The sequence below is a fragment of the Elephantulus edwardii genome, unplaced genomic scaffold (assembly GCF_000299155.1).
Source record: "Elephantulus edwardii isolate Elephantulus edwardi_28Jun2011 unplaced genomic scaffold, EleEdw1.0 scaffold00127, whole genome shotgun sequence".
Classification (NCBI taxonomy): domain Eukaryota; kingdom Metazoa; phylum Chordata; class Mammalia; order Macroscelidea; family Macroscelididae; genus Elephantulus; species Elephantulus edwardii.
This window is the reverse complement of record NW_006399877.1, coordinates 2,437,860-2,460,597: the sequence shown is the minus strand read 5'-3', so window position 1 is coordinate 2,460,597 and position 22,738 is coordinate 2,437,860. Positions and strand designations below refer to the sequence as shown.

Below are 22,738 nucleotides of genomic sequence, written 5' to 3'. Positions count from 1 at the left end.
CAGACTGGAATGGCCGGGGTTCTTACTAAAGGAGGAAAGGCAGCCACTCCCCCGTGTGATGGACCCATGGGCTCAGGGGGACAGTGGTCACCGGTGTGTGGTGGGGACCATGCAGATCCCGCGGTGTGGCCTGCGTGTGCCATGCTCTCCACTTGGGGCTCGGGCACGTCGTGTCCTGTCACTGACCGCTCCTCGGTGCCAACCAGTGTTTGCCGAATAGCTTGCTTTCATTTTAACTTTCCTTTTAAAAATTCGGGGTGGGGAGGCGCTCCATGGCAGCCCTTCTGTGCAGGGCGAACCCAGCGGCTCCGGGGCAAAGCTGGTCAGTCTCCTCTGCCCGAGAGGCTGCGGGCAGAGCGAGGTGGAGGGAGCCCATTGCCCAGGAGCCCTGCCCTGGTCACAGCTGGGGTCACAGCGAGTGCCCTCGGGGTGGCTGTGCGCCAGTGTCGGCCGCGGGCAGTGACCCCAACGCCATGCATAGTGCCCGTGCCCCCGCGCTGACTTGTGTTCCTTTCAGGGCAAAGGCAGCCGTGATGCTCACACTGGCCAGCAAGCTCAAGCGGGACGACGGCCTCAAGGGGGCACGCTCGGCGGCCACAGCGCCCGACTCAGCACGGCGCGTGTCAGTGCGGGACAAGCTGCTCGTCAAAGGTAGGGCGCGTGCATGTGTGTGCGTGTGTGTCCGTGCGCAACAAGCTGCTGTCAAGCAACTATGAGGGCGTGTGCAGACACAAGGGCCGTGAGGGGACCGGAACAAGGTCAGTCATGGGGGCACGCCTGGATACGGTGGAGACAGGGACTGGCCCACCTGCACTGAGGTGCTGCTCCGACTGTCCTCAGGGAAGGCTGTGCGTGCCCCTCCCTGTGGCTTCATGATCCTACCCTTCAGGCCTGAAGTCAGATTATTGTTGGTTGATGCAGCTCGTTCATTGTGATGTGTGGTCACCTGTGATTGCATAATGCCTTTCTCTTCACTCCTCACTCCCAGTCTTTGCCTCCTAGAATGATCCTGTGTGAGTCTATGTCACTTTTTACATGTGGCCTTATAGTCATTTTGTGATGGACTTGTGCCTCCCGGAATAATCCCATTGGTTCATCCAGTTGTGCAGCATCTCCCGTTCCCGATGACCGTGGGAGTGGACCATCGTGGCCGCAGCATGGGTTGTCCCTCCTTGCTCTTGGACATGTTGCTGCAGTGATACGGGTGTGCATGGGTAACAAGTCTCTGCTGTTGCTCCTTCAGGGTCTGAACCTGATGTCTGTCACTAATGTCTTGAGTTAGAGAGTCCCCTGATGGTCTTTGCAGATAATGTATTTATTCTGGTCCTGGGTCTCTGCACACCCTACAGCCCGACAGTCATTAGAGCAGTTATTTCTGCTCAGTTGGTGAGAGAAACTGGGCTGCATCAGGTGGGCATACAAATGTGTGTACCTGGATATGTGTACTTTTGCGTGCTGGTGATTTTCCGTTTACTCATTCACAGTTAATAAAGACAAACTTTCAGGGTCATGAGGACTCCAAATTATGGAACTATTCCTAATTTGAAGGAGCATGAGATTTTCAGCAAATGTTTATATTTAAATCTTCAAAAACTAGAAAGCCCGAGAGGGTTGGATTATTGTTGCAACTGCCAATCTGTCTGTTTCACTCAATGGACAGTAAGGAGACTACCAGTGTCTGTAAGTCCTGCAACACATCAAATGCCCGGAGGGGGGGGATGTGTGTGTGTGTGTGTGTGTGTGTGTGTGTGTGTGTGTGTGTGTTAGCAGTATTGTGTTCAGCCTTCCCAGAAGTAAGCATCTGCTGAGCATGGGGAGGAACGGGAATACGTAGGATTTGGCTGATGAAGACAAGATGCACCCTCATCCCTGTTCTCCCTCTGCCTCTGGGAGAGAGCAGGCTGCGGCCAGTTGACTAAAGGTACAGGGAAAGGATGATATGCAAAGCAGGTGGCCCACTTCTAACTTCTCTGTGGGGAGGAGAGAGAATCACCATTAGCTTCAGCCCCAGGCCGATCGCCATGAGGTGGAGGTCAGACTTTGCCTCTCTCTCCAGTGTTCAGCCATCCCTCCTTCACTGCATACTCTCCAAGTCAGCTGGTTGAATTAGCCTCTAGTCTCCTTCCCTGACCCCTGAGCTTAGCAGGTGGCTGTGGACCTGCTGTCAAAAGCATGAGGGGACTGGACCATCCACTCCCTTGGTTCTGGGGATCGTTGGTGTCACAGTGGTTGAGTGTTTGAGAACAGAACCACCAGCCTTTCTTTGAGATAAAGATGGAGCAGCCTCTTCCATAAAGATTTACAGCCTAGAAACCCCAGCCCACATGTAAGAGTGGGGAGAGCAGTCAAGCAAAGTGTACAGTGGGCTGAGTCTGACCAGGAGACCCCAGACCCCACATGGGAGGGTGGGGAGTGTGCTTCAGCAAAGTATACAGTGGATGGGGCCTTACCAGGGAAGCCCAGGCCACTGTGAGGGTAGAGAGTGTGGTCCAGCCAAGTGTAGAATGAGTGGGGTCTGACCAGGAGGGTACCCTGTGGCAGAGGGACTGTACAGTGTCCTCATTGCACCATGTGTCCTGGAAAGAAGTGGCCAGAGGGAGAACCCCGGGTTCTCATCCTCTGCCAGTGCCTACTGCCATTCAGCCCCTGTGATGCTGGTATTGACCTGCCAGAGTGTTGAAAACTAGTCAGGACTTGGGGGGGGCACAGTGGCACGGGTCCACCTACATGACGGGAAGACAGTTGGATCGCAAAATCACCACATTTAAGTCAATTCATGTTGTCAATCCAGGACGTAGAGGAGACAGGGACACCAAGACTGAGAAAAAGCTAGACTGTGACACACAGGAATGGAGAAAAAAAGAGTGTAAAGGCAGGGGGCAAACAGCTCAAAGACTGAAGCCCAGATCCAAGCTTCTCTGCAACTTTATTGAGAATTGCCGGAGCAAATCACAACGGATTCCATGCACATGAAGCCAGGCTCTTTCTAGTGAAAACCTTATGCTTGACTCAGGAGGGAGGAGTTGGCAAATACAGTCCTGGGATTGTGAAGAACGCCTTACGATCTATCTGCCTTGGCACTTGACCCCTGTGACCTGTAAGAGGAGGAATTCTAGCTTGTATTTGTGCCTCCCTCAAATCCTAATAGAGCATTTGGTTTATCATTTAGATTAATATCTGGCTTCCCACAGATTAACTAACTAGTTGTGACTGTAGGACAGGGTAGAACAGCCCATGGAGTTTCTGATGCTGTCATCTTCAAAGGAGCTTTGGCTTTGCTTCATGGTGGTGCCAGTAGATTTGAACCACAGACCTTTTGGTTAGCAGTGGATGCTTAGACCACTTCACCATGTAGCCTTAACTCTTGACGAGAGTGACACTCAGCCTACATACACAAGGTGCAGGTGGTCCACCTAGCCAAGCAGGGATCCCTGTGGAAGCTGAGGCCTGTGTGTCCACACACAATGCCATGCCCAGGTTGGAGCATGGGCAGTGAGGCTGCGAGTCCCTTTCTCAGATACGGGTCTCTGCTCCAGGGCTGAGGGTGGGGATCATAATCTTGCTGCATTGTAGGGAAGAGAGACCCTAAACTCTAAGGAACCAGACTCTGCAGTATGGGCTTGGAGGCCTGAGACAGGATAGAAGAGTTAAAATGGGGTCTGGTTGCTAGTTACCCCTGGGTCCTTCCTGGGCTGAGGTGAGAACTGCTGTACTCTGGTCCTGTGATGTCCCAGATCAGGACTGAGTTGGTATGAGGGCTCAGAAGAGATGAGACTTCAAGGTTTCAGGGCATGAACATGGGTCAGAAGCTACGTAATCAGACATCTCCGGGGGGGGGGGGGAGCAGAGGGATGTCACAATCTCCAGAAAGCAGCCTCTGCTTCTTCTTGGGTGTCCAGCTTGAGCCCTTGACAGGCTTGAGGTGGCCCTTGAGAACCATCTTCATCTGGGAAGGGTGCAGATATGCTCTGTTGGGAGCACCGCCCCTGGCTGGTGGGTCTGTCTGCCCTTGGGCCCATCACTGGGGTCAGTGTGTGCCACCCAGGCTGTGGCAGGCTGACAGCCCTTGCCCTTGACGGATGTGTAGGACCCACTCCAGTCCCAGGGGGTGTCTGCCTGTGGTCACCAGGGACTGATCTGACATCTGGTCATGGATGTGTTCAGTAGCACAGAGGAAAAGCTCCCTGTTCAGAGGGAAACTCAGCCAAGTTGTGCAAGGGCGGGTGTGAGTGGAATGAGCAGGACACTTTGTAAATACCTGTCATTCCTGGTACCTGATTAGGGGTATGTGTGTGTCTGTGTCTCTCTGTCTCTCCTCGTCTCCCCTTGGGTGGGAAGGCCCAGTTAGTGGGCACTCAAGCCAGGTGGTTCCCTAGTTTACTATTTGCTGTTTCGAAATTTGGCTTCGTGGCTCCTCCCCAGAGAGTATTTGGTCTCTCTGCCCCTGTGGTCTCTGCTGGCCCTGCGCTGAACCACAGCATCACATGGCTGTGCGAGGCTGTTGTGTCCAGCGTGTGTGCTTTGCCGGGGTGAAACTTGTAGTGGCCCTTGGCTGTGGAAGTCTGCTAACTGGATGGCCCTACAGGCACCCTGGCCCTGGTCTACCCCCCAAAAGGAGGCATCTGACCAGTGAAACATAGGGTCACACCTTTTGTGGGGTTTGAACTGTTCTCCATCCATAGAATGGAGCTGTTTGGTAGACACACTTAAAATGGCTCTGTGTGAGCATGTCACATGGCAAACTGCATTTTGGTCAGCAAAACTACTCAGCCAGGACCGCAAGAGGGTTTAAAACTCAGGAGGTAGAAATTTGTGGTAGGGGCATTTCATACAGCTCTAGAATTCAGTAGAGATCATTGACTTAGACACCCCAAATGGGTCTCTTTGTGGTAAAGAAGAAGGACTTAAGCTGGTACAACGGAGAAAAACAAACCAGGGGATCCTGGTGGTTGTCATGTACAGCGGGGTGTCCTGGCATCATTGTGCCAGCTCCTGCACCCTGAGCTCCATCCCTGTAGGTTTTAGTAACACAGTTGATACATTAGGGTTGGTTCTGGTTATAGTGTTTAGGTTTTGTTGAGTGCGGGGATTTTTCCCAAGTAAAGTTTTCTGTGCACGCCACACGCTTGCACATGTTTGTGTGGAAATGTTATTTAGGGAGGGCATATTTTATGCAAAAAATAGGGGAGATGGCAGAGTGGGATCCTGTTTCCCAAGTCTCCCTTATCCCTTATGTTATTGGTCAAGGGCCTTGCTGTCCCCACACTCCCAGGTCTCCCCCATCCCCGGCCCTGACTGCTAGACTGTCTGCAACATTTTGCTTCCAGTAAATCATTGGTACACTCAGAGTCAGAGGTTCCTTCTCTTCCTGTACTCTTCCGGGAAGCTGGGCGTGAGCGTCCCCTGGATTGCTGACCGTCCAGTCCGAGGGTGAGGGACTAGGAGGTTGCAGGCAGGCTGACTGATTAGAAAGAAGGGGAGGTCAGTTAATCTGACAGTCACAGGATGTGGTTGTGTATATGTAAGAGTCCACAGCACAGCCTTTTGAAACAGTGCCCTCTGGGCTGCTGTGCTCATGGCCAGTCAGAGGAAGAGGTGAGTCATTTTTGCCTGCCCACGCCCCACGTCCTGCTACGCCATAGTGCCAGGTTGCTAGGTGAGTTGGTCTGTTCCCAGCTGGCCCCTGCCCGTTTCCCCTTCCAGATGCCAGATACCTGCCCCTGGAGCTGATGGGTATGATGGGAAGACCCCAGGGCCCAGGTCATAGGTCATTTGTGAGGGCCCAGCTGGCTTCAACTCTGCTCACCTTGTGCTCCCCCAGGTCCCTGTCCCGTGTCATCCCCCCGCCCTTCTGGACTTCTGGAGATACTTGGACATGCCTTGGATTTTTCATCCTGTGGTCTTCACTTGTCTCCTGCCATCTTGAGGGAGGATCAACCACAGCTGATATCTCTCTTGACCCTTGTTCTCCTGGGACTGCTGTGCTCTCTGGAACCTACCATCTGTGTCGCTCTGCCCCGGCATCTCTTCTACTTCTCTGCCTGTCTTGTCTCTGACGCACCTGGCTCCTGGCTTCTGCCTCTGCCCATGTGCTTTTTGTTCATCAGTCTCTGCTCTGGTTGGGCCTGTCCAATCCCATGATGCCAGATGACAGCACTCTTCAGGGGTCCTCCCACCCCAGGAGTGCCTCCACACTTCCTCCTTAGCTCTAGCACCTTCAGAGCCATCTTTGAGCCCTGGACCCACACAAAGACCTGGTCCTTCCCATGTTGGTCATCCTGGTCTTTCTCTGTCCAGCCTCCAGTCCTTGCTGCATGTCGGCCTGCTGGCCTCCAGCTCTGCTCACCCTTCCCAGCAAAGCCTCAGAGCTTTTGCACGTCTTCCCCTGCGGCCCAAGAGTCCAGAATTCTGGAGCTGGCCCTCAACCACTCACCCAGGTTTCTCGCCTTGGGATTCACAGCTCAGCTGTGGTTGAGCCTGCCCTTTGCTCTGGCTTTTCTGCATGCTCTGCTTGGCACTGGGTGGTTTATCTGCTTGGAAGAACGCCCTTTCTACCTCAGCAGGTCTCAGTTCTGCAGATTCTACTGACTCTTGAGAGCCCTACTCAGAAACCTTCCTCCCAGGAGCTAGGACCTGCAGCCCCTCCCCACAGCAGAACCCCTCAACCCACAATGGAAACCCTCCTCCCTCATGGCTGGAACCCTCTCCATCTCACAGCTAGAGACCCCCTCCCACGACTAGAGACCCTCACCCCAGATGATTCCTTTTTGACAGCAGAGTTCCTTGCAGGCCTGGAAAACAGTCAAGTAGGCACAGATATAAACCAGACTGAGGTTGATGCCCCGCTAGGTAGGAACAGGTCTAGAGACAGGGGATAATGAACCTACATGAGGGGCATCACATTTGGGTGAATGTTAAAGAATTAAACCTGTGGGCGTCCTTTAAGTCCTTGTGTATCAACACGATGGCCTAGACTGCACACCGGTGTGGATTTCCTCTCCTTGGTATTCTGGAAGAAATTGTCTACTAAGAACGGAGATTTCTCTGGTGTGATTGACTAATGTTAATAATCTCTTTTGTTTCTACAGAGGTTGCAGACCTTGAAGCCCACTTACCTTGTAAGTATAGCAGCCCTCGGCCACAGAAATACTGCACGACACTTGCATGGAGTAGATCATTTTTTTAACATCTTTGTATAACAAAAACCCAGACAAAACCAAAAATGGTATTTCATCTATGTTATGAGTGAACTTTTCTTTTGACCCCAAAGTAGCAGCCTGGTTTTGCAGGCTGTGATAAGGAGACGTCACTGCTTTCTGAAATAGCTCTCCTGTGTCTCACGTGCTCTGAGGGCAGAGAGCCGGGGTGGGGGGGAGTTGGAGGTGGGTTTCTTACCTTTCACCTGCCCTTTCTGGTGTCCTATTGGAGTGGAGAGGTCTGTAAATCAATCAGGACGGCCCCGTTTTGACTTCTGGTCCTGCAAGTGCTAGTTTGTAACTTGTGTCTGTGGTAGAACTGACCACTTCATCCACCGGCCAGTCACCACTCAGGAACACGGCTGGCTTGCCTGGCTCACTGCTCAGGAAGTGGTGAGACACTGGGAAACTTGTTTTTCATTCTCCTTTGAGCCCCGTATATTTCATAAGTTTACAGTCTGGAAGCTTGACCCTGTTGTCGGGTTAGTTTGAACATAGCTCTGAGGCTGATGTGTCTGAAGTGCTCCCTGACTTGATCTCCTGCTTTGAGCGAATGCTGTAGAGAGCGTGGAGATTGAGGTGGTAGCCACTGTTGTGAGGCTGAGAAGGCCAGCTCAAGTCTCCAACTCAGGTGGGATAGACAGTCATGGTCTCAACCCTTTGGTGGTTGAGAAACCAATTTCAGAGACAACAATTTGAAACATAACCTGTGTAACCTATCAGAGAACATCTATTGTTGCAAGGATAAGTGTGAATTGTTTCCTGAAAATTACTGTCAACACGAAGTATTTATTTACGTATGATCAAAAGAGATGGGGTTATAAAGTGTTTGCTACCTTGGGACTCGACTCAGTCTGAATGTCTTGCGAATTTGCTCAACCTCACAATTTTGTTGTAATCAGCATGAAGCAGCCTCTCTGGGATTCTCTCAGGCTCTCCCCACACTGAAAGGTTCCCTGGTGGTACACCCATTAACAACCCTGGGGGGGTTTCTGCAGCCTCGTTCAAGGCTCTCAGGTAACACGTGTACAAGTCAGATGCCTCTCAGAGGTCATTTCCAAGTCTAAATTTGCATTCTATGAGGAGAAACTGCTGCAAACAGTCATTAATAACTGGAACACGGACTGTATCAAGTGTGACTCTAGGAAAATTGGAAATTGTAAAAAATGACATGGAATGCATAAGGATCAACAGCCTAGGTGTTGGTGAGCAGAGATGGACTGGTGTTAGCAACTTAGAATCAGACAGTCATATGGTTTATTATGCTGGAAACGCAAATTGAGGAGGAAACGTGTTTCATTCATGGTCAAAAAGAACATTTCACGATTTATCCTGAAGTACAGTTCTATAAGCGATGGTATATACACACATTACAGACTTGTTAATACAATTATTCTTCAAATACATCAACCACTAAAACTAAAGATTGACAAATTGAGAATTTCTACCAACTTTTGAAGTCTGAAGTTGATCACACCTGGAATAAAGATGTATTATTAATAATTGATGACTGGAATTAAAAAATTGCAAACAAAGAAGGATTAGTAGTTGAAAAATAAGGCTTGGTGGCAGAAATGAGGCTGGAGATCAAATGAGAGATTTTTTTACAGTTGAATCATTCATTGCAAGTACCTTTTTAAACAATGATACACATGGTCGTCACATAATGGGCTACACAGGAGTCAGATTGACTACATCTGTGGAAAGAATTGATGGGGAAGAAAAAAACAAGTCATCAAAACAAAGGCCAGGGCTATTTGTGGAACACACCATCAAATACTCGTAATTTCAAATTGAAGATCTAGAACATTAAAGCAAGTCCACCAGAACCAAACTATGACCTTGAGTGTATCCCAACTTAGTTTAAAAACTATTTCAATATTAGATTTGACGCGTTGAGTGTTAATGACTGAAGACCAGATGAGTTATGGGATGACAGCAAGAGCATGATTAGTGAAAAAAGCAAAAGGTTATTATTACAAAGACAAGACCAAAATAGAGGTCAGAAGAGATTCTGAAACTGACACTAGAACATAAGCCAAAACAAAAAGAAGAAATGAAGTAAGAGAGATGAACAGAAGATTTCAAAGAACAGAGAAGACAGAGCAAAGTATTATGACAAAATGTGCAGAGAATTGGAGTTAGAAAACCAACAAGAAAGAACATGTTTAACATTTCTCAAAGTGAAAGAAAAAAACAGATTCAAGCCTAGAGTTGCAATATGGAAAGATTCTAGGGACAAAATTGTGAGTGATACAGGAAGCATCAAAAGAAGATGGAAAGAATAGTCATACAAAGACTTGTCAGCACTGCCCCGTTCTGTTGTTATTGGATGCTATCGGGTTGAGTGTGACCCATAGTGACCCGTGAACATCAGATCTGAACCCTGCCCTATCCTGTGCCATCGCCACACTTCCTGACACTCTCAAGCCTGTCGCAGCTGTCACTGTGTCAGTCCATCTGGTTGAGTCTTCCTCTTTTGGCGACTCCCCTCCACCTTTCCAAGCGTGATGGTCCTCTCCAATGAATAGCCTCTCCTAACAATATCCCGAAGTATTGAAGCAAAACACAAACATTGACATTCTGGGCGTTAATGAGATGAGATGGAATAGTTTTTGGCCACTCAGATAATCACATGGTAGGAATGAGGTCACTGTGCTAGAAATGAAAAACAGAAGAATAGTGTTGCATTTGTAGTTGAAAAAGTCACTTTGAAGTGCAGTGTTGTGAGTGAGAAGATATTATTCATACATATACAGGGAAGACCTGTTAATATGACCATTATTGAAAGATACACTGCTAGAGTCAAAGAGGAGAAATTTGAAATTGTTTACCAAATCTTATAGGCCAAAATTGACCAAACATGCAATCAAGATGCATAATGGTAATTGGTGATGGGAATGTAAAAGTTGAAAACAATGAAGAAATGGCAGCCGGAAAGTGTGGACTTGGTGACAGAAATGAGACTGGAAATAAAATGATGGAATTTTGTATGGTCAGTGATTTATTCATTGCAAATACCTTTTTTAAAAACCACGTTGACTTTACACATGAACCTCACTTAATGGGATGCGTGGGAATCAAATTAACTATCTGTGGAAGACATCGTTGGATAAGCTCAGTATCAGCAGTCAACACTAGGCTGGGGTGGACTGTGCAAGTTCAAATTGAGTCTAAAGAAAATGAAAACAGGTGCATGAGAAATACGAACCATTTTTTTAAAAACTTTTTTTATTTTATTTTATTATTTTTGTGTGAGTGTACCATCAAATCAGATCTGACTGGTACAGGAGGAGATTGTTCTTCCTTCCCCGGCAGAGCATCTGGTGGATTCGAACCATGCGCCTCTGGGATTGTAGTTGCAGCTCCTTTCCACTAGGCCACCAGAGCTCCCCAATATGAACCATTTTAGGAAGCAGTATATAACCAAGAGCCAGTGCAATGGTAACTAGGAAGAAATTCAAGCTGTGCTGAAGGCCTTCACAAAAAATATGGCCCCAGGAATTGATGAAATACCATTTGATGTGTTTCTACACACACACATCCCTGGAAATGCTCACTAGTCTATGCGAGAAATTTGGAAGACAGCTACCTGGCAGTTCACTGCAAGAGATCGTGTTTTTCCTTTTCCAGAAAAAGACAATACAATAGAGTGCAGAAATTACCAAACAATACTATTAGTATCACATACAAGTAAAATGTTGCTGAAGATTATTGAAAAATAGGCAGAACGGTCTAGATACATAAGAAACTGGCAGAAATTCAAGCTAGATTCCGAAGATACACAGAAACGAAGGATCGGATGGCTGATGTTAGGAGTTGACATGTGTGTTTTAGCTGCACAAAGACGTTTTACAGTGTGGATCATAAGAGACTATGGCTAACATTGAGAAGAATGTGAATCCCAGAACATTTGGTTGTGCTCACGCAGAACCTATTTGTAGACCATGATGCAGTCATCTGGACAGAACAGTGGAGCACTGCATAGTTTAAAATAAGGGAAGTTGTGTGTCAGGTTGTATCCTTTGTCCATACCTAGACTGTCTTTGCTAAGCAAATCATTCAAGAAACTGAACTACATGAAGAAAAATGTGGAATCAGGATTGGAGGAAGATTCCTCAACAGTCTAACTTACAATACAGCCTTGCTTGCAGAAAGTGAGTTACTGACAAGCTTGGACATTCTTTTTTTTTTTTTTGCAGCTTGATACTTCTTTATTCTGGTAATGGTGCTTTTTTTTCCTTGCTCCCCTCAGCCCCTTATATACCCTTAGCCTAGATAGCTTCTAACCTAATTCCTATTGGCTCTTACTCTACTAGCCTAACTATTCCTATTGGCTAGACATTCTTAATAATGGATTACATCTCAGCATCAGGAAAACAGAAACCCTCAGCACTGGATTTCATTTTATTCGGATCTACAGTTACACATGGTAGCTGCAGTCAGAACCAAGACGTGTTGCATTGGCAAACTCTACTGTCGAGAATCTCTCCAGAGAGCTGAAGAGCAAGAATGCCAGTTTAAAGACGACGCCATGATATTTTAATTTCCTTCGTATGCATCTGAAAATACCAACAGTTAATAAAAAAGAGAAAAGAAAAAGCAATGCCTTTGAATTATGGTGTTGGGGAAGAGTACTGAGTAGTCAGTCCATGGACTGCCAGAAGAACAAACAAGTCTGTCTTAGGAAGTACAAAAATAATGATGACACTTTGTCTCCTAAACTTTGTCCATTCTGTCAGGAGAGACCAATTCCTGGGGGGAAAAACATGCTGGAAAAGGTGGGATGTCAGTGACAGAGAAGACTGCTCTCAGCAAGATGAAGTGACACAGTACCAGGTGTCTCAGGCGTGTCAGGTTGTGAGGATGGAGTGGGCAGGACAGCGTTCAGATCTGTTGCTCACATAACGATAATAACATTTTCTGTTACTTTTCCCTTTTTTTAGGATTTTACTATAAAATATATGGTGATGATTTTCCATTTTACCCATATCTGAATTGTTGGAAAGGTACATATAGCACAGTGCTTGTTGATTTGGCATTTTTCATGTAGCCAGTTCAGTGAGGTGAGGCGGCATTTTTCATGTAGCCAGTTCAGTGAGGTGAGGCACCTAACATCGATCACATGCATCCTTCAGCAGCATGAAAGCTTCCAGCACTGAGAATCAGAGCCGTCTTGTTGGGGGAACTGCTGAGAAAGGACAGAGTGTGACCTGCAGGACGGAGCAGGGTGCTTCCTGAGTTGACAGACATAGTGGGTTACTCCCTTTGGCTCTGAGTCCATGGCTTCAGGACTTCGTCATTAGAGGGGCCCTTGGTGGTGGTACATTGGGTTAAGTGCTTGACCACTGACAGAACGAGTGATGGTCCCAATCCACCAGCCTCTCCAAGAGAGAAAGATGTGGCAGTTCCACGTCCACAGATGCCAGCCTCGTGGGCAGCTCGACGCTGTTGTCTAAGGTGGCTCAGTTGGAATTACTCGACAGGAGTAGGTGGAGTTTATGTCCTTAGTGTGAAGGAAATGTGGGCTGTAGCCTACTTGCCACGTCTGCCCATAGCCAGTAGCTCTTCCCTCAGTGGGGGAACACTGTCCTGACCCAGGGGCCTTCAGCTTGTGGGACAGATGCGCCCTCCAGGTCGACCCAGCGTCATTTAACAGGAGAGCAAGCCAGCCAAGCTGACGAGTCGTAGCTTGTGCAGGCTTTGAAGACAGGACGAGTTGTGAACTCTGGGGTGTAAGGTAGCCTCCTTGCTCACAGTGCACAGTGGGCACGAGTGAGTGCAGTGGGCACGAGTGAGTGCAGTAGGCACAGCGGAGGAGGAGCTGGGCGTGCTTTGTCCACCCAGGTAGTTAGCCCCCAGCCACGTCTTACAACTTGAGGTGAGATGTCTCAATGAAGGAGTGAACTTCTTGAAGGCGTTAGAGCGCCCTCTGTCTTTATGACCATTTAAAGGCTGATGGTCTCATCCCTGCAAGTGAGGAGTGGAGGACCATAAAGGAGACAAGGCAGAAGGCCCCGGCTGGTGCGCCCCCCTCCCCCCACGCCCCGGCTGGCACTGTGGGTCGGCCTCCTCACCTCTCAGCCTGGAGAGCCCTCCTGTTCTGTAGTCTCTGCCAGCCTCTGGTCAGCCGTGGCAGCCAGTGCCAGCTGTGCCTGATGTGCTTCTCTTTTGCAGGTACCTGCAGAGTCCACTTTCCTGATCCGAACAAGCTCCACTGCTTCCAGCTGACGGTGACCCCAGGTAATGTCATACACCTGCGAGTGTACGCAAATTTCTACAGCACATTGTAAAGGTACAGCACATTTAAAGGCTCAAATCTGAGCTTGGTGAGCCCTAACTTACTGAAAATGGTGATATAAATGCATGTGAAGGCAGCATCCTGTGTTGTAGGCTGTCATCTGAGTGACTCCTGTAACAGGAGGTGACAGTGAATGGTGCCTAAGGTGGCAGGTGTGTGGGACTCAGAGGTCCTAGCTAGGCTCTGCTCTGGGCAGCAATGTCCGTGTGACCTCAGGCACGGAGCTGGCCCTAGATGCCACGGCTTGCCCATCAATACCTAAGAAAACGCCCCTGGGATGATACTGGCACATAGGAGCCCTGTGGGGCCGAATTAGGGCTGTGGTCAAGGTTCTGAGGCTGTGGTCTTTCTGGGAGTAGACTGCCTACCTTTCTCCTGCAGAGCAGCTGTGGATTTGAACTGCCAACCTTTTAGTTAACAACTTAACCGACTAAGCACTGGGGCTTGCCCATCTCTAGAGTTGGGAGCGCCTAGGGCAGTTGTGAGTACGTGGCGCGGAAGCAGGCCCAGTGTCCGTGGGGCTGGGCTGAGATGACCAGCTGCTGTTGGTGGCCCCATGCATGTCTGATCCAGGCTGTCCCGAGGTTGCTGACTGGCGCTTCTCGTGCTCGAACCCGGGCAGCACAGGGCAGGACGTGCGCCTTCTCAAGGGGAGTCCGCTCACACTGTTGCAGCCCACCTGCTCTCAGGGGCCGCTGGCTCTGAGTGGTGAGGGCATGGGAATGAGCAGGGGCAGGGAGTTCCAAGGAGAAAATGTGGGGTGTGATTTTATTTTGGGAAAAGGAGTGAGAAACTGAGAATTCTGAGTCATCAGCCAATGACAGGATGGCAGAGCTCAGAGTCCCAGTGTGCTTGTGACGAGGCTTGAGCACCGGCCATGTCTGTCCCCATGGAGCAGCTTGGGCTTTACTGTAGGGGAGCTTTTATAATAACAAAGCAAAAAACCAAAGCATATCCTCTCCTGCCGAGTCAGTTCCGACCCATGGTGACTCCATCAGCTTGCTAAGGCTGTAAGTCTTAACTGCAGGAGACTGGCCATCTTCCTCCTGCAAAAAAGTTCCTGGCTTTGAACCACTGGCCTTTTAGTTTGCAGTAGCAGACTGTGCAGTATGCTTGCAGAGCACCTTGTAACAGGAGAGCCTGAATGCCTGCCATTAAGACTGTTGCAGCTCACAGCAGCCCTCTCTCGAGTTTCCAAGGCTGTAAATCCTACGGGCACAGGCTGCCCGGCTTTCTCTTGCTGAGAAGCTCGTTCGTGCATTTGATCTGCTGACCTTTTGCTTAGCAGCACAACACATATGCTACTACGAGGAGTCTCGGAATCAAAATGTGCTTAAAAGCTTTAAAGAATCGACTCAGGGCACTGGGCACAGTGGATCGCTTGTTCAGCATCCCTGCAGTTGACAGCTGACTGCCCACATGCTTACACCTGGACGGCACTTACTACCTGTCAACACTGCTCTTGGAATGGGCTCCGGAGATCCCTGAATGCCTCCGGCACCTCTTTACCTGTGACATTGGAAACACTCGGGAGGTGCGGTCAGTCACGTGGATGTTGTCAGAAATGACTGTCGGGCCTTCTCAGGCCCTCACTAAGGAGTCTGAGGCTGTTGTGGGTTTTTTTTTTTTTACTTTCACCGTCTCTTCCTTTAGAGAGTGTGTTTACGTAGGTTGGGCAGAAGACACTTGTGCAGAGGCTTTTACTGGCTGACATAGCATACTTTGTGGCAAGTGTAACCGCTGGGTGGATGGGGTCATTTTTTCATTGTAACATGTTGATGTTTTGATTTTTGAGATTATGTCAACCATAGCATCTTTGATCTTGTTTTTCTTAGCGTTCTTGAGGCCACAACACAGTTGTTTGTTACAGTTTGGGAATTCACTCTGCCATGGTCACTGTGTCTCTGTGACTCTGGCTGACAGTTCTCAGCGTCTGTTTGTCGTGGGTGCACGCTGGGCTGTTGTCATCGCCCTGAGCCTGTGCTCAGTGCACTCGTCACACACCACCTGCCTTTATTTTGTGGTGGCAGCGAATCCAGTGCCATCCTCAAGGTCGGCACCATGCCCAAGTCCACAGGTGCCCACCTATCTCCGACATTCATTGTCTCTTTCACTGACCCTCTACTTTTGTGAGAATGATGTCTTTTTCCGAAGAGTAGGTGCCTCCTGACAACATATATGTGAGACAAAGGCTCACCGTCTGTCCCTCCAAGGAGCACTGAAGTGGTACTTCCACCACACAGATGTGTGTATCGTTTTGGCAGTTCATGAACTATTCGGTGCTCTTCACCTTCACCACCATTCAGAGGCTTCCTTTGGACTTCTTACACACTGTCCATCGCTCATTGCAGTCAGGCCCACTTTTGTCTTTTAACGGACATCTTTGTCCTGTATCGTTTTAAAGAAGTCCTTCACAGCAGATTGGCCCAGAACAACTCAGATCCTTTTTTGTTCTTGTGGGCTTGTTTTAATTTTCTTCACTGGAGTCAAACTGGCATATGGGTAATTAAAATTTTAGCCATTGTAATAGATGCATTATTTTTGCTATTGGACACCGTGCAAAACTAGTGACCAGTGGAGCCTATGCCTTATCTCCTCACTGTAATCTTTACTAGCAGATTGGCAGATCTTTTCTCTTGTGAAGCTGCTGGTGGCTTCAAACCACCAGCCAAGTGTATAGCCATCGGGCCACTCTTACGGTATGCTAAGGCAGTTCTGCCTCCCTGCAACCCAGTAAGACAGTAGAGCTTCCTCACGGATTTCCTAGGCTAAGATTTTTACCGGAGCAGCCACCAGTTCTTCCATGGAATACCCATGGCTTTGAACTGCTGACTTCTCTGTTACTTGTGTAGCCTCAGGGTACCAAAATCGTCAGGGCACTTGATGCTGTTCTGTGCCGTTGAGTTGACAACTCAATGACTTGTGAACAACTCTGAACCCCTCCCCCATCCAGAGCCAGCCTCACCATCTCCAACACACCGGCCCCATTGCTAGTCACTGTGTCATCTCCTGCAGTCTTCAAAATTGGAAAGGGTGTATGCCAGGGATGTATCCTATCTTCATACCTTATTTTAATCTATATGCGGATCATCCGGGAGGCTGGGCTCTACGAGGAGAAACGTGGCATCAAGATGAAGGTAGACTCATCAACAGTCTGCATTATGCAGATGAAACAACCCTGCTTGTTGAAACTGAGGAGGACCTGAAGTGCTTGCTGCAGAAGGTTAAGGACTGCAGCTTTTACTATGGATTGAAGCTCAACGTCAAAACAAAGATTCTCATCACTGGGCCAATTGGCAGCACCATGATGGATGGTGAAGAGATCAAGATTGTTAACAGCTTTGGTTTGCTTGGCTCCACAGTCAGCACTTGGTACCAGCAGCCAGGAAATCAAAAGATGAATTGCACTGGAAAAGTCTGCTGTCAGAGACCTCTCCAAAGTACTGAAGAGCAACAGTGTCAGTCTGGAGACTAAGGTGTGCCTGATACAGGCCATAATCTTTGCAGTTATTTGCTACGCATCAGAGAGCTGGACAGTGACTAGGGATGATAGAAGGAGAATTGATGCCTTTGAGCTGTGGTGCTGGAGAAGAGTGTTTAATATACCATGGACTGCTAGGAGAACAGGTTCATCTTAGAGAGGGTTAAACCAGGCTGCTCGTTGGAGTCAAGGATTCTGAGGCTCCGTCTGACATACTTTCAACATGTTGCAAGGAGGGACCAATCCTTAGAGAGGAATGTCATGCTTGGGAGGGTGGAGGGACAATGCAGGAGAGGAAGACCCTCAGTGAGATGAATTGATTCAGTGACTAGGGTAATGGAGGTAGATGTGTCAGAGACAATAAGATTAGCACAAGATTGAGCAGGGTTTAGGACTGTTGTACATAGATAGGGTCGCTATGCGTCGCAGGTGACTTGATGGTACATAACAACAACAAAACGTGAGTGTACATACGGCAGTTTGAATGGCAGCTCTGGTTTCTTTAGGGTATATTCACACAGTGGAATTACTTTGTGAAATGGTATTTCTGTTTCCAACGTTTTGAGGAAAATGCCAGATGGCCTTCCATTGTGGCTGTACCATTTGGCATTCCTACCAACAGTGAATAAGTGTTCAGTCTCTCCACTGCCTCGCTATCATTTGTTGTTTGCCATCCTGTTGAATGTTGCTACTATTGCTCGGGTGAGATGACATCTCGTAATTGTTCTGTCATAGCACTGTTTGAAGACACTGGACGTTGGGTACGTCAAAGGCAGAGGGGTGGTCACAGTGGGGACGGGAGCAGACGGTGAGTGGCAATGCCAGGCTTCCCTTCCCTCCATTGGCTGCTTGTGTTGTACCCCCAGTAAACTTAGAGGCAGAATGTTTCCAGCTGCAGCAGCTGTCGCCCTGCCCTCGTGGTGGCCTGGCCCAGGCTTGGAAGGAACATTCAGGGCTGTGGTGCCTACCAGCAACCCGCCCCCACCGCCAGCTCCAAACAGAAAAGGCACATGAAGAGCAGGCCGGAGCTGCGCCAGGCCCTCCAGTGGTGCTCCTTGAGGAAAGCGTGCTCCCGCTCCACTCCCAGCTGCTCTTCTTTGACATTTAGGAGCAAGTTCAGAGACCTACAGATGGGACCAGGTCAAGAAGCTGTGCAGAGGCGGAAAGGGTGTGAGAGCAGATTGTTCTCCAGAAAGAGACGTACTCTGTAAAATGAAAGAAAAATAAGACGCCTGCACTCGCCCAGCAAGTGAAGAGCAGCTGTGGTTCCAGTGACTGGAAGGACAGGCTGCCTGGGTCAGGAACCATACCCCGACATGAGAACGCTAGACCAGGGGACGGCTGCGCAGCGACTGGGTGGGAGCAGAAATTGTCGAGTGCATGACAGGGAAAGGCAGGTAGAGAAGCGTGTGGGGTGGGAGCGCAGGTGGGGAGCTGCCCTGTCGGCTGGAGGACAGACCCGGGCATCTAGGTGGGTAACAGTTGTTCCTGAGAGAAGCCCAGCAGGTTCCCGGCGGCATGCCAAAGTGGCTGAGGGCTGCCGTCTTTCCACTCGGTGAGGGGCCTGCCAGCTTGCCTGCCCCGCACTGGACTTTGCCGTGAGTGGTCTCAGCACCTGGAGCTAGAATGTTCCTTCCGTGATTTATGTGTAAGGGGCAGTGTACTTGAATATTCCCCAGTCTGCACTGATGCTGGCCAGTGTGAACACGAGGAATGACCAGCTCGTCCACGTCCGCCGTGCTGGCAGGCCTGCTCAGTCAGTGCAGAGCCTGGCTGGCCTCACGTGAGCCCGGGACCCCTACTCTGAGAGTGGGCCATCCCACCCTGCTTGCCACCTGCACCAGCAGAGGGGGAGGTGAGGAGATGCTTGCGGACTGGCCGTAGTGTGAAGATGAGGTCAGCCTCCCTCAGCCCTGATGAGCCATTAGAGAGTCTTCTTGAAGAGAGACCAGACACCTAGTCGCTTTACCTGGTGGCTCCTTGAGGTGAGGTGGGAGCAGCGCAAGGAGCAGGGACTGCGGGGCCGCTAAGCAGCCACGAGCCGGAGGAGCCGGTGGCCCCGAGGACCCGCAGAGCAGACAGGGCCCGTCTGTGCCGAGCTGCTGCGCAGATGAGATCGAGGGCGTGTGCTCCGCCCCGCTGTGGTCTTCCTGCCGCTCTGTATTTGTTATGTCCGAATAGAACATTCGCTTTTTGTTTCCTTTTCTTTTTTTAATTTAAAGACTTGTTTTGTTTTGTGCTTTTTGATAGATGAGGGTTACTACCAGGGTGGAAAATTTCAGTTTGAGACTGAAGTTCCTGATGCGTACAACATGGTGGTGAGTACATCGCATTTGAGCCTGTTGTTTGCCATCCCCGGCCAGAGTCCGCTCCATGGTGGCCGATGCCACCACGCCCAGCACCCGCCTGTGCTTCAGCCACTCCTTAGTTCGCTCAGCTGGGGACAGGCGAGACGCTGTGGTTAATGTCACTCACTGACAGCAGAGAGTGTCCTAGCGGAGAAACTCCCTCCCTGAGGAAACTTTAGCGAGTCCCCCATAGTATCCCAGCAGCCCTGGGAGTCCAGCTGTCCACAGACACCAGCACGGGACGGCACCAGAAGGCCTGACCTCCGAGGCCGCGCCACCTCCACGCGCGTGCTGCTGGCACAGTGCAGGCACCTCACACGGTGGGACTGACGAAAGAAAGCACGTTTTGTTTACGAATGTACTTCTGTTCTTCCACAGAGCAGCTAGTGGATTCAGTCCTCATGCCTTTGCTTTGCCAGTGCAGCCCTTTACCCCTAAGTCACCAGAGTGCCCTGTACTCTCCGTAGAGGGGCCTTTTGAGAGCAGTGTTCATTTCTGTCACATATTCTTTTTTTTGTTCATTAACTGTTGCACATCCCCCCCAGCCTGGCCCATATTCTCTGTCTCCCCCTATATTGTTTTTTAAGCAAACAAAACCCTTTAACAACATGAAAGCCGTTCTTAGTTCCAGGGCCGTGTAGGATAGACCAGGGGCTGGAGTTTGTTGGCTCTGGGTGACGGGAGTGGTGTCCCTGACACACGGTTGGTGGAGATAATTTGCTTTTCTTTTCTGGGCCAGTTTCTGGAGGTGGAGTTAGCGAGCTTTGAGCAGTTGGCTTTCCTGTTAAAGCTCTTAGAGACTTGTTACTAAATTAGCCCGAGTTTATGCCAAATGTCGTCCTCACATACCATCAGTATTTGAAAAGACTCTTCTCCTAAATATGCATGAAGATCACATCCCTTCATGCTTCTTTTTTGTTATTTTGGGTGAAAGGGTATTAAATCATTATTTGAATTTGTCATCTTTAAGTAAGTAGGATACTGCCTGTTATTCTTACTGTTAATACTTTTCATGAGGAGAAGAATCAGTGCCTTTGAGCTGTAGAGGTGGAGAAGAGTGACTTCCAGAGAACAAGCAGATGTGTCTTGGAGAAAGTGCAGCCAAAATGTTCCTTGACGGTGAAGCTTCGTCTCACATATTTTGGACGTGTTGTTAGGAGAGGCTGTTTATTCTTTGGAAACGGACATGATGCTTGGACAGGTGGAGAGTCAGAGAAGGCCCTCAGCAAGATGGTTTGATACAGTGTCTGTGCAAAGGATTGAAGTGTGTCGAGGGTGGAGAGATGGCACAAACTAGGACAGAGTCCCGATCTCTTGTTCATAGGGTTACTATGCGTCATACTTGACCTGATGACAGCAACTTCCTGTCGTTTGCTTATCTTTCCATTGGAGTATTTTTTTTCTTACAGATTTTTAAGAGCTATTTCTATAAAATATGACTGAAACGTTTCTTTGCTTTTAGTTGTTGTTGTGTAAGAATTTGTTATTTCTTCTTCTTTTCTTGTGTATTGGATCTACTTAGCTTTTCCACTTTCTTGTGTGACCTGCCTGGCCCTCAGAGCCTACAGATGAGCCACCTGGTTTTCCTCTTCTCTGAGAAGGACTCTCCCTTGTGTTTATGGACATTCTTAGCTTTGGGCAGGCAGCAGTACCAGCCAGTACTGTAGGGATCAAAGGTGAAAGGGCTGTTCTGGGTTTATCTTGCTCTGAGCACGTTGTGTCCATGGGCAGGCTCTAAGCATCTGGCACAGAGCTCCACTGTCTGCTGGTCCAGAGGGGCATCTGCGTCAGCATCTTAGTCATGACCAGAGAGCACGAGGCAGGAGAGGTAAGGAGAGAACCGTGTCCCTAAGAGGGGCAGTACCCCCTGGTAGAAGGAGCATTTGACCTGGATTCTGAGGGGACACTGGCGTGGGAGGGAAGGTGACCCTGCCCTTTGCAGTCAGTGGTTCAGTCTAAACCCAGGCTGTGACACTGAGCAGTCACCAAGAGCCGACAAGAGGTTCAGGATGCTTGGTGTTTCTTCTTACGAGCACCGTCTGCCCTTCAGGCATCTCCATCCCTCAGGGACCGTCCTCCCCTGGGGCACCATCCTTTCTTTATTTATTTATTAATTTTAATGAACATTGACTGAGATTCTGGATTTCCATTCATTCGCACCATCCTTTCTTGACCTTCCTTCCCTCACATGCCTTCCTTCAAACTCTATCCTTCACGCAGACACCTCACTTCCTTCCTGAAAGGTAGTTATTCAAAAAGAAACTCAGGCATCTCTGAAGGCATTGGAAAAAAATAAAGCCCCAGGAATTGAAATAGTCCAACAAACAGATACAACCTTGCACGTGCTCACTGACTGTGCCTTGGCATCTGAAAGACGGCAGCCTGGCCAACTGACTCAAAAAGATTCATATTTATTCCCATTCCCTAAAAAAGGTGATCCAGCAGAATGTGCCAGTACCGAACAATATTACATGTAGGCAAAATCTTGATGTAGATTACTCAGAAACAGCTAGAGCAGAGAACTGCCAGAATTTCAGGAGATTTCCAAGCAGCCATGGCACCAGTGTTACTGTTGCGGATATCAGATATGTCTTGGCAGAAAGCAAAGAATAGCCAAAGGATATCTGTCTTGTGTCTTATTTACTATGAAAAGGCATTTGACTATGTGGATGACAACAAAGTACAGTTACCATTGAGAAGAATGAAACTCCAAAACCACAATTGTGTTCATGTGAAAACTATACCTAGACCAAGAAAAACTGTTGTCTGAACAGAGCAAAGGCTTAAAAAAGGTGTGCTTTAGGGCTGTGACTTTTCTCTGTACCTACTCCATTTGTATGCTGAACAAATCATTTGAGAAACTGACTATATGAAGAAGACTGTGGCATCAGGATCAGAGGGGGACTCATCAACAGCTTGCATTATGCAGATGACAGAACCTTACTTGCTGAGAGTGAAGAGGACTTCAGGCACTTGTTGCAGAAGATCTAGACTACAGGCTTCAATGTGAATTACACCGCAACATCAAGAAAACAAAAGTTCTCACCACTGGGCCATGGAGAAGAGATTGAAGTTGTTAATAATTTCATCTTGCTTGGATCCACAATCAATACCTTTGGCACTAGCAGTCAAAATGAAAAGACAAATCACATTGGGAAAATCTGCAGTGAGAGACCTTTCCAGAATCCTAAAGAACAGTGATGTCAGCTTAAAGACTGAAGTGCACCTCATCCAAACCATGGTCTTCCCAGTTGCTTCCTGTATACCTGAAAATGACAGGGAAAAGGATGATGAAGAATAATGGATACCTTTGTTGAGGTGCTGAGGTTTTGGAGAAGAGTACTGAATATTTCATAGGCTGCCAAGAAAACAAACATGTCTGTCCTGGAGAAAGTGAAAATGAGTGTTCCTT

The 22,738-nt window shown here is 48.8% G+C and overlaps 1 protein-coding gene across 3 annotated transcripts in view; it reads left to right on the top strand.

Annotated features, from left to right (window-relative positions):
• Positions 1-533: 533 nt before the first annotated feature.
• Positions 534-22,738, top strand: part of UBE2F (ubiquitin-conjugating enzyme E2F (putative)) — a 28,972-nt gene continuing 6,767 nt past the window's right edge. For 2 of the 3 annotated variants that reach the window (XM_006893444.1, XM_006893443.1), the window contains exons 1-4: positions 534-651; positions 7,089-7,118; positions 13,374-13,439; positions 19,229-19,296. In XM_006893444.1, coding sequence (XP_006893506.1) covers positions 534-651; positions 7,089-7,118; positions 13,374-13,439; positions 19,229-19,296 — 282 coding nt within the window. The remainder of the gene's footprint in view (positions 652-7,088; positions 7,119-13,373; positions 13,440-19,228; positions 19,297-22,738) is intronic. The other variant, XM_006893445.1, reaches the window with a different exon arrangement.